This window comes from Catharus ustulatus, unplaced genomic scaffold, assembly GCF_009819885.2.
Source record: "Catharus ustulatus isolate bCatUst1 unplaced genomic scaffold, bCatUst1.pri.v2 scaffold_96_arrow_ctg1, whole genome shotgun sequence".
Taxonomy (NCBI): Eukaryota; Metazoa; Chordata; class Aves; order Passeriformes; family Turdidae; genus Catharus; species Catharus ustulatus.
In genome coordinates, this window is record NW_024879560.1 from 67,519 (window position 1) to 78,753 (window position 11,235).

The 11,235-nt window shown below is 55.5% G+C and overlaps 2 protein-coding genes across 2 annotated transcripts in view; one reads left to right on the top strand and one right to left on the bottom strand.

The window, feature by feature from the left end:
• LOC117011582 (zinc finger protein 391-like) overlaps window positions 1–3,592 on the bottom strand; it is a 59,536-nt gene extending 55,944 nt beyond the window's left edge. Inside the window, exons 1-2 of the mRNA XM_033087002.2 lie at window positions 3,063–3,592; window positions 2,167–2,877 (exon numbers count right to left, since the gene is read on the bottom strand). Of these exons, the coding sequence (XP_032942893.1) occupies window positions 2,167–2,877; window positions 3,063–3,480 (1,129 nt within the window). The 5' untranslated portion in view covers window positions 3,481–3,592. The remainder of the gene's footprint in view (window positions 1–2,166; window positions 2,878–3,062) is intronic.
• Window positions 3,593–4,008: 416 nt separating this feature from the next.
• LOC117011579 (major histocompatibility complex class I-related gene protein-like) overlaps window positions 4,009–11,235 on the top strand; it is a 12,357-nt gene continuing 5,130 nt past the window's right edge. The window contains 3 exon segments of the mRNA XM_042780211.1: window positions 4,009–4,025; window positions 4,271–4,340; window positions 4,635–4,809. Of these exon segments, the coding sequence (XP_042636145.1) occupies window positions 4,009–4,025; window positions 4,271–4,340; window positions 4,635–4,809 (262 nt within the window).

Here is an 11,235-nt window from a genome sequence, read left to right on the forward strand (position 1 = left end):
GTCCTGATGCATGGGTACCGGGCCATCGCCACGTGGGACCCGCCAAGATCCCTCCAGGGCCATTTCCGACTCGGCTTTGGGCTCCTGCAAGATCCAAACATCCCCTGACCCGCAAAAAAAAAACCCTCCCGGAGCCCCCCATGATGGATTTGGGGCGAGCTCCCACTCCCCGCCCAGCTGCGAGGATTGGATGGCGGGAGCAGCGCGGGGTTCTGCTGGCACATGAGGGCCTGGGGGGAACGGAGCGATGGCGGCGGCGTCCGGTGAGAGGGGACAGGGAATGGGGACAGGGACCGAGAATGGAGACAGGTAATGGGGAATGGGACCCGGGTTACACTACTGGGATGGGAATGGAAACAGAAAGGGGACAAAGAGCAGGAATGGTACCCGGCGATGGGAATATGGGAACAGGACGGGGAATGTGGAAGCAGCAAGCGCAGAGAGAATCTGGGCTGGGGATCAGTGCTGAGCAGAGCTGCAGTGAAAGGCCAGCGGGGCTGGGAGCTCTGCAGCTGGGCCTGCCCTGGGCTGCTGCGGCCCAGGGCCCAAAGGCTGGAGCTGCAGCCTTGCTCCTGTGGCAACAAGAGGAGCCTGGTGCAGGCCCATGGCCCCTGCACGGCCCCAGCAGGAGGGAGGGCTCTGAGGCCCAGGGCTGCTGGCAGCATGGGCTGCTGTGGCCAGCTGGGGGCCTCTGAGCAATGGCCAAAGCCTTGTGCTCTCTGCAGCTGGCCAAGGGCAGCAGCGGGGCTCAAGGCTTCGTGTGGCACAGGCAGCCCCAGCTGGGGAGCCCTCAGGCCCCCGTGGCACAGGCGGCCTCAGCAGCGGCACCGGCAATGGCAGCGCCTGTGGGGATTGGGGATGGCTTTACAGCTTCAGAGAGCACAGCAGCTGCTGCTGCTGTCAAGTTGTTCAGTGCAAAGGCACGGCAGGCTCCAAAGGCAAAGAGTGCCAGGCTCTCAAGTCTCTGTGCAATCTCTGTGGCCTAAAGTGCCGATGGAAGCAGCAGCAGCTCTCTGGTGCCAGAGGGGGAAGCTGCAGCCTGGGACAGAGGCTGGAGAGGCAGATGCTCCCTGGCCTTTCTTCTTCTCTTCTTTTCTTCTTGTCCTTCCTCTGCTTCTTCTCTCCCGTGCTGGCAGTGGTGATGATGATGGTGGTGGAGGAAGAGAGAGCGACGAGAGAGGAGCGAGAGAGAGCTCTGGCTCCAAGACAGGGATTTTTATTGACAAATTACCCAATCAGTCAAAACCTCTATCCTGAAGCATTTCTACATAACTTATTAGAATTCTGCTTCTCTAATACAAAAGTCTACTTGTCTAACTTGTGCACATGGCCTATCTGTTCTATCTGAAGAATATCAGAAATATTCACACTGTATTTTTATTTTGTCTACTGCTGTGTTTTTGAGGTTTCACTGCAGATTGTTTTTCACACCAGATTAAAGTGCTTTCATTTTTAAGGCACTTAAAACATATTTCTACGTAGTTCAACCTAAGATTTATACTTCTACTTCATATCCATGCAACTTAATATTTCTACTTCCTTAAACTAAACATTGGAACTCTACTTTATACCTGCATGGCTTAATGAAGTTTAATTTCTCAAAATGCTTTAAATTTAATTCTTCCATTCTCTTATCTGTCAGAGTAACTCAGAGAAACTTCTGTGTTACAGTCTGGGAATGGGGATAGGGGCTCGGACATGGGGACAGGGACATGGGGACAGGCCAGGGAATATGGAAACAGCAATTGGAGAGAGAATATGGGAAGTGGATTTAGAAGATGGGACTGGGATTGGTATTTGGAATACGGGAACAGGATTGGTAATGAGACTATGGGAACAGGACTGGAAATACAGAAATTAAAATTTGGGAATGGGAGATGGACCAAGAGTACAAGAAATGGAACAGGAGAGGGAAGATGGGACTGGGAATGGGATCTGGACTGGGATGGGAGCAGGAGGACGTGGAGCCCCCAGCCAGGTGTGTTCCCAACACAGAGCAGTAGCACCAGGGCTCAGCGGGGCTCTGCCCACCAGGGTTCACTGGGGATCATCCAGCGCGGATCCTGCCATGGGGGATGGAGCTGGAGCAGCGCACGAAGCTCTTCCCGCACTCGGGGCACTCGCAGGGCTTCCCTCAGTGGAGCCTCTGTTGGTGTCTGGTCAAATTAGAGCTCTGCGAGAATCTATCCCCACACTCGGGACACTCGTAGGGCCTCTCCCCAGTGTGGATGCGCTGGTGGGTGATGAGGGTGGAGATTTGCTTGAAACCCTTCCCGCAGTCAGGGCACTCATAAGGCCTCTCATCCACGTGAGTGCGATAGTGCTGGATGAGATGGGAGCTTCCCCGAAATCTCTTCCAGCATTTATCACACTCATAGGGTCTCTCCCCAGTGTGGCTCCTCTGGTGTTTTTTCAGGATTGAGCTCTCTCTGAATCTCTTCCCACACTCCCCACACTCATAGGGCCTCTCCCCAGTGTGGATCCTTCGGTGGGAATTCAGGTTTGTGCTATGGCTGAATCTTTTCCCACACTCCCCACACTCATAGGGCCGTTCCCCCGTGTGGATTCTCTCATGTTGGATCATCTCCCATCTCCTCCTGAATCCCTTCCCACATTCCGAGCACTTGTGGGGCTTCTCCCCATCGTGAAGCTGCTCCTGGAGCCCCAGCTCTGAGCTGCAGCCGCCTCCCCGGCCCGGGCTGGCTCTTTCCTGCTGGGATCCCCGGGCTGTGCGTTTGCAGCCCCTCCTGGTGCGGGATCTGCGGGGCTTTTCCTCCCCGTTGCGTTCCTGCGCCGTGGAGCCGCTGCCAACGGCCTCTTGCACGAGGTTCTGCCGCGGGGATTTGTCCTCGCTGCTCTCCGTGCTCAGCTCCTGCTCTGGGGCACGAAGGACAAGCACAGGATGGGATTTGCCTCCGGGCCAGAGGCAAGGGCAAGGAGATCCCCCCAGCGCGTCCCCGGCAGGAGGGCGTCGGCAGCGGAGTTGTGCTGCAGCCGGGGCCGTGCTGGGCTGGGACATGGAGCAGGACACAGGGGGAAAGGGGCACTGACTTCCTCCTCACCTGCCTGCGCCTCCAGGGCCTTCCTCCTCTTCTTCCTCACGGCCTCCTCCTCCTCCTCGGTGCCGAGGTTTGGGAAATGCTGCTTTGGGGAGGAAAACAAGGGCTGAGCGCGTTGGGTTCGCTGGTGCCGCTGGCCAAGGGCAGCTGGAGAAGTCAGCGCCCCTTTCAGCCTCGGGGGGCCCGGAGCCCGCTCATCACCGAGCTCCCGCAGCCCTCCAGGCTGCCGGGGGTGCCCCGGCTCCGGGATCGGCCCTGGGCGCTCTCCCCGCTCCGGGGCTCCCGCCTTCCCCCCCGGCTCTGCCGGCGATGCCCAGAGCCGAGATCGCCCCCTCCCCGCCGCTCCCGGGCCATCGCCACGTGGGACCCGCCAATATCCCTCCAGGGCCATTTCGGGCTCGCCTTTGGGCTCCTGCCACATCCAAACATCCCCTGCCCCGAAAAAAAAACCCTCCCGGAGCCGCCCGTGATAGATTTGGGGCGAGCTCCCCCTCCCCGCTCACCTGCGGCTTCTTGGGGGCGCCGCTGGTGCCGGAGCAGGGGGAGCTGTGGCTGAGAGGGCGGGCGGGGGAAGCGCGTGGTTCCAAAAACGCTGCTCCTCCTGTTCCTGTTGCTGCTCCTCCTCCCGTGTCCCTCCTCTTCCTCCTCCCGCTGCTCCTCTTCCTCCCGCTGCTCCTCTTCCTCCCGCTCCTCCTCCGACCCAGCCCGGCCCGGCCCGGTGCCGACACCCAATGGCAGCCGCGCTCTGCCCGCGGGGTTGCGGAGCGGCTGCGGCCCGCGCGGCACTGGGAGTGCTACTGGGAGCACTGGGAATGCCAGGGAGAGCCCCGGGCAGGAACTGGGAGCGCTTTCCCTGCCAGTGCCGCCCTTACTGGGAGCACTGGGATTGGTGGGCGGGAGCAGCGCGCGGTTTCCGCGGTCACGTGACGGCCGTGAGGGGAACGGAGCGATGGCGGCGGCGTCCTGGTGAGAGGGGACAGGGACCGGGAATGGGGACCGGGAATGGGTACAGGGAATGGGGCTCAGGAATGGGGACAGGGACCGAGAATTGGGACAGGGAGTGCGGACAGGGGCTGGTAATTGGGGCAGGGAATGGAGACAAGGACAGGGATTGTGACTGGGAAGGGAATGAGGACTGAATCCAGGAATTCTGGACCTGGAGTGGGAAGAGGGACCGGGACTGCGGGACCAAGACCCACAATACGGTACAGGGACGAGGAATGGTACCCGGAATGGAACCAGGAATGCGAATATGGGAACAGGACAGGGAACGTGGAAGCAGTAAGCGCAGAGAGAATCTGGGCTGGGGATCAGTGCTGAGCAGAGCTGCAGTGAAAGGCAGCGGGGCTGGGAGCTCTGCAGCTGGGCCTGCCCTGGGCTGCTGCGGCCCAGGGCCCAAAGGCTGGAGCTGCAGCCTTGCTCCTGTGGCAACAAGAGGAGCCTGGTGCAGGCCCATGGCCCCTGCACGGCCCCAGCAGGAGGGAGGGCTCTGAGGCCCAGGGCTGCTGGCAGCATGGGCTGCTGTGGCCAGCTGGGGGCCTCTGAGCAATGGCCAAAGCCTTGTGCTCTCTGCAGCTGGCCAAGGGCAGCAGCAGGGCTCAAGGCTTCGTGTGGCACAGGCAGCCCCAGCTGGGGAGCCCTCAGGCCCCCGTGGCACAGGCGGCCTCAGCAGCGGCACCGGCAATGGCAGCGCCTGTGGGGATTGGGGATGGCTTTACAGCTTCAGAGAGCACAGCAGCTGCTGCTGCTGGCAAGTTGTTCAGTGCAAAGGCACGGCAGGCTCCAAAGGCAAAGAGTGCCAGGCTCTCAAGTCCCTGTGCAATCTCTGTGGCCTAAAGTGCCGATGGAAGCAGCAGCAGCTCTCTGGTACCAGAGGGGGAAGCTGCAGCCTGGGACAGAGGCTGGAGAGTCAGATGCTCCCTGGCCTTTCTTCTTCTCTTCTTTTCTTTTTCCTCTACTTCTTCTCTCCTATGCTGGCACTGGTGATGATGATGATGATGGAGGAAGAGAGAGCGACGAGAGAGGAGCGAGAGAGAGCTCTGGCTCCAAGATAGGGATTTTTATTGACGAGTTACCCGATGAGCCAAAACCACCAACCTGAAGCATTTCTCCATAACCTCTTAGAATTCTGCTTCAAGTAGACAAAAGTCTACTTGTCTAACTTGTGCACATGGCCTATGTATTGTATCTGAAGAATATAAGAAATATTCTTAGTACATTTTATTCTGTCTTGAGCTGTGTTTTTGACCTTGTTGTGGGTTGGCGAGGTTTAGAAATTTTTCCCATTATTATGTTAAGCTAGCCAGGATGGCTCTCCTATTAGCCGTTAAGAGCTGGAGATAAAGGACTGCTGAAGCAATGATGGCCCATTAGGGAAAGGTGGAGTCCTGCTTTTGTGTTCCGCAAGTAAGAGGACACTGGGGGTAGGAGAACTACACAGCTCGCCGGCCGAACTGGAGGAGAGAGGTTCTTTTTCTCCTGTTGGGATCAGGCTTCTTGGATTTGGACTGCTAAAGCTTCCTGCTTCCTCTGAACAACTGGGAACTGGGACGCCCACGGTGAGCAGAATTTCCTTCCTCACCCTTTTCTTCCACCTGGGGCGGGTGAGGTCACCTGGCCCCCTCCCCTGCCCCTGCAGCAGCCGCGACTGAGACGCCGCCCGCCCTGGTCCATCGGAGAGCCATCGGTGACTGACAAAGGGACTGGGACTGAATTCCATTCTGTTCTGTCACTGGTTTTCTTTTTTTTTCTTTCGTATAGCTGATGCTGTTTTTGTTTGTCTTGTAAATATTTCAGTAAAGAACTGTTATTCCTAACCTATACCTTTTTTGTGCCTGCGAGTTCCTGAATTCCCTCTTCCTGGCAATACTGTCCCTTTAAACCGGGACAGATCTTGGCGCCTGAACGTGGGGCAGAGGTTAAGGAATAACAGTTCTTCAGTTGCCTGAGATTGTTTTTTTTTTGTGTGTGCTAGCAACATGTGGTCCAGTTTAATCTGTTTTGGGCTGCACATGTTCATACATGTATATCTCCCATTTGCAAACCCTTACATAAGCATGGGCCCTGTAACTAAGGCTACTGTGACTGTTATCGAACTTGCTTTATGGGTTGATAAGGTGAGGAATTCATGGATTTTTAACTTCCTTTGGACGGCGGGTACATGGATTCAGGGATACCACACACTAAATGCATGTTTTTGGGATTACTTTAATAATGGCACCTACTGTGAGGGAATAGCACCAGGGGAAATTTTCTCCCAACCCCTCACCCAAATTTTTGGGTCTACCCCACCAGTTTTTGAGGGGTTCAGATTTCCTCTGAATGCTAATGATATTATACAGTGGCTGGTGTTACTGATAGGCTTGTCCTATTTAACATTAAGAGATAACGGGGGATTGAGCTGGATAACAACTCTGATACCTACTCCAGGAAATAGGGATGCTGCCCCAGAGCCTGACCCTACCCCAGAGACTAGGGATGCTGCCCCAGAGCCTGACCCTGCCCCAAAGACTAGGGATGCTGCCCCAGAGCCTGACCCTGCCCCACAGCCCACCTCAGAAAGAAACCACCCGGAGTGGGTGGGGGTTCTAGTGAAGGAGATACGTGAGATGGGCCAGATGATGAAGGAGTACCTCTCCCCAGCTGGTGAGAAGCCCTGCCATAAAGGGGGAGAATCCAGTGATGCTGTAGTGGAACCCATAGGTGTTACATCTGCCCAGGGTCCAGCTGAATTGCAAGGGCACTCACAGCCAGCAGCAGTCGCCCCTGTAGAAACTAGGAAGTCTAAAATGAAAGCAAGGCACCTAGACAAAGAGGACCAGAGAGGAGGGCCCTCACAACCAGCAGGGGAGCCAGAGGTTGAAATCATCACTGAGTCCCTGTCTTATGAAAATCTCTGCAATCTGCGGAAAGATATTGCACGACGGGGCCGGGAGGCTTTGACAACTTGGTTACTTCGGGTCTGGGACCTCATGGGTACAGGTGTGCACTTGGATGGTACAGAGGCAAGGAATTTGGGATCCTTGTCCCAGGACTCAGGTGTGGACCAAATATTCGTAAGGGAGCCAGGCCCACTTCCCCTCTGGGAGCGGCTTTTAATGAGTGTAAGAGAGAGGTTTGTCAACAGAGAAAGAATGCAGGAGTACCATAATAGAACGCATTGGAAAACCGTTGAGGAAGGGATTCAACAGCTGAGAGAGGTGGCGGTACTGGAGGTACTCTTTGGGAGGGATGGACAGCATGACAATGACCCTGACAAGGTCAGGTGCACAGGTCACATGCTGTGGAACCTGGCAAACCTGGGGCCATCTCAATACACCACCTTCATTGCAATGATTAATGCTGATGAGCACCGAGAAACAGCGAGCTCTGTTGCTAACAAGCTTAGGGATTTTCACAGTATGATGAATGGCGCAGTGCAGGCCCAGGTTTCTTCCGTGGTCCAGGAGGTGAGGGGGATGAGGGAGGAGATGAAGGGAGGTGAGGGGGATGAGAGGTGACATAAGTGAGATGAGGGAGGAGATCAGGAAGATCAAGGCAGCACCAGTGCGAGCCTCATACCCCAAGGTTACAGCCCCACGCCCCCCCAGCTAGTGGAAGAGGGTACACCCCACGAGCTGACCTATGGTTTTTCCTGCGTGACCATGGGGAAGACATGGGAAAATGGGATGGGAAACCCACTTCTGTCTTGGCAGCACGGGTGCGTCAACTCAGGGAGGGAAATGCTAACCGAGGGAGCTACTCTAAAGTGAAGGTAGCCTCAACCTCCCATGACCAAGGTGCTGGGCATTACAGAAGGGAGGATGATCTGTCAGACCCACTTGAAGGAACCTCCACTATGTATGTTCAGGAAAGGAATAATAGCCAGGGCTAGAGGGGCCCTGCCTCTAGCCAGGGAGAGGCACGGGATAACAGAGTCTATTGGATGGTGTGGGTCCGATGGCCTGGCACATCAGAGCCACAGGAATACAGGGTATTAGTTGATACTGGTTCACAATGCACCCTAATACCATCAGAACATGTGGGGGAAGAGCGTGTTTCCATTGTTGGGGTGACGGGGGGATCACAGGAATTGTCTTTGCTGGAAGCTGAGGTGAGCCTGACAGGAGAGGGGTGGCAGAAACATCCGATTGTAACTGGCCCAGAGGCACCGCCCATTCTAGGCATAGATTTTCTCAGGAGTGGCTACTACAAAGACCCAAAGGGATACAGATGGGCTTTTGGAATAGCTGCTGTAGAGACAGAGGGCATTAAGCAGTTGAACACCTTGCCTGGACTGTCAGAAAACCCATCTGCAGTGGGACTCCTGAAAGTGGAAGAGCAACAAGTGCCAATTGCCACCTCAACAGTGCACCGCCGGCAGTACCGGACGAATCGAGATGCTGTGATCCCCATCCACAAGATGATCCGTGAACTGGAGAGCCAAGGGGTGGTCAGCAAAATCCACTCACCCTTCAACAGCCCCATCTGGCCCGTGCGCAAGTCTGATGGAGAATGGAGATTGACTGTGGACTGTCGTGCGTTGAACGAAGTGACTCCACCACTGAGCGCTGCTGTGCCGGACATGCTGGAACTCCAGTACGAGCTGGAGTCCAAGGCAGCAAGGTGGTATGCCACCATTGACATTGCCAACGCATTTTTCTCCATTCCCCTGGCAGCAGAGTGCAGGCCTCAGTTTGCCTTTACATGGAGGGGCGTGCAGTACACGTGGAATCGTCTGCCCCAGGGGTGGAAACACAGCCCCACCATCTACCATGGACTGATCCAGGCTGCACTGGAAAAGGGTGAGGCTCCAGAACACCTGCAATACATCGATGACATCATTGTGTGGGGGAACACGGCAGTGGAGGTATTTGAGAAAGGAGAAAAGATCATACAGATTCTGCTGAGAGCCGGCTTTGCCATTAAAAAGAGCAAAGTCAAAGGACCTGCCCGAGAGATCCAGTTCCTGGGAGTAAAGTGGCAAGATGGACAGTGCCAGATCCCCACTGAGGTCATCAATAAGATCACCGCAATGTCTCCACCAACCAGCAAGAAGGAAACACAAGCTTTCCTAGGTGCCATAGGCTTTTGGAGAATGCACATTCCTGAGTACAGCCAGATTGTGAGCCCTCTCTACCTGGTCACCCGTAAGAAGACCGATTTCCACTGGGGTGCTGAGCAGCAGCAAGCCTTTGCCCAGATCAAGCAGGAGATCGCTCATGCAGTGGCCCTTGGCCCAGTCAGGACGGGACCAGAGGTAAAGAATGTGCTTTATTCTGCAGCCGGGAACCATGGCTTGTCCTGGAGCCTGTGGCAGAAGGTGCCTGGGGAGACTCGAGGCCGACCTCTGGGATTCTGGAGCCGGAGCTACAGAGGGTCTGAAGCCAACTACACTCCCACAGAGAAGGAGATCTTGGCTGCCTATGAAGGAGTCCAAGCTGCCTCAGAGGTGATTGGGACGGAAGCACAACTCCTCCTGGCACCCCGACTACCAGTGCTGGGGTGGATGTTCAGAGGAAAGGTTCCCTCTACCCACCACGCCACCGACGCCACATGGAGCAAGTGGATTGCCCTCATCACGCAACGCGCCCGCATCGGAAACCCAAATCGCCCTGGGATTTTGGAGATAATTACGAACTGGCCAGAAGGTGAAAATTTTGGTCTCGCCGATGATGAGGAGCAAGAACAAGTGAGCCGCGCTGAGGAAGCCCCACCGTATAACCAACTGCCAGCAGATGAAACATGCTACGCTCTTTTCACCGATGGCTCCTGCCGCATCGTGGGGATGAACCGGAAGTGGAAAGCGGCTGTCTGGAGCCCCACTCGACAGGTTGCACAAGCTACTGAAGGAGAAGGTGGATCAAGTCAATTTGCTGAACTCAAAGCTGTTCAGCTGGCCCTGGACATTGCTGAAAGAGAGAAGTGGCCAAAGCTCTACCTTTATACTGACTCGTGGATGGTAGCCAATGCTCTGTGGGGTTGGCTGGAAAGGTGGAAAAAGGCAAACTGGCAACGTAGGGGAAAACCAATCTGGGCTGCCGACGAGTGGAAAGACATTGCCACCCGGGTAGAGAAGCTACCTGTGAAAGTTCGTCACGTGGATGCCCATGTCCCCAAGAGTCGGGCTAATGAGGAACACCAACACAACGAGCAGGTTGATCAGGCCTCAAAGATAGAGGTGTCACAAATAGACCTGGATTGGCAACACAAGGGAGAATTGTTCCTGGCTCGATGGGCCCATGACGCCTCAGGTCATCAGGGCAGAGATGCCACGTATAAGTGGGCATGAGACCGAGGGGTGGATCTAACCATGGACAGTATCTCTCAGGTTATCCATGACTGTGAGACGTGCGCTGCATTCAAACAGGCCAAGCGAGTGAAGCCCCTCTGGTATGGCGGGCGTTGGTCCAAATATAAGTACGGGGAGGCCTGGCAGATTGACTACATCACACTGCCTCAAACCCGCCAAGGCAAGCGCTACGTGCTGACCATGGTGGAAGCCACCACCGGATGGTTGGAGACCTACCCTGTGCCTCATGCCACTGCTCGGAACACCATCCTGGGCCTTGAGAAACAGGTCCTTTGGAGGCATGGCACCCCTGGGAGAATTGAGTCAGACAACGGGACTCATTTCAAGAACAGCCTCATAAACAGCTGGGCTAGGGAACACGGCATTGAGTGAGTGTACCACATCCCTTACCATGCACCTGCAGCTGGGAAGGTCGAACGGTGCAATGGCTTGCTTAAAACCACCTTGAAGGCACTTGGTGGGGGGACTTTCAAGAACTGGGAAAGTAATCTACCAAAGGCCACATGGTTAGTGAATACCCGAGGTTCCACTAACCGAGCAGGCCCTGCCCAATCTGAGCTCTTGGGAACACCAGATGGGGATAAGGTTCCAGTGGTACACATGAGAGGTATGCTAGGGAGAACTGTTTGGGTAAACTCTGCCTCCAGCAAAGACAATCCTGTCCGTGGGGTGGTTTTTGCTCAAGGACCAGGTTGTACCTGGTGGGTGATGCAAAAGGATGGAGAAACCCGATGCATACCCCAAGGAGACCTTGTTCTGGGGTGAACTACCTATGATACTGTGTCTGTAACTGCATGTATGTATGTAATTTAAAGGTTCTAATTTAATGTAGTATGTTAGCATGGAAAAAATTTGGGGTGGATAATGTTGTGGGTTGGCGAGTTT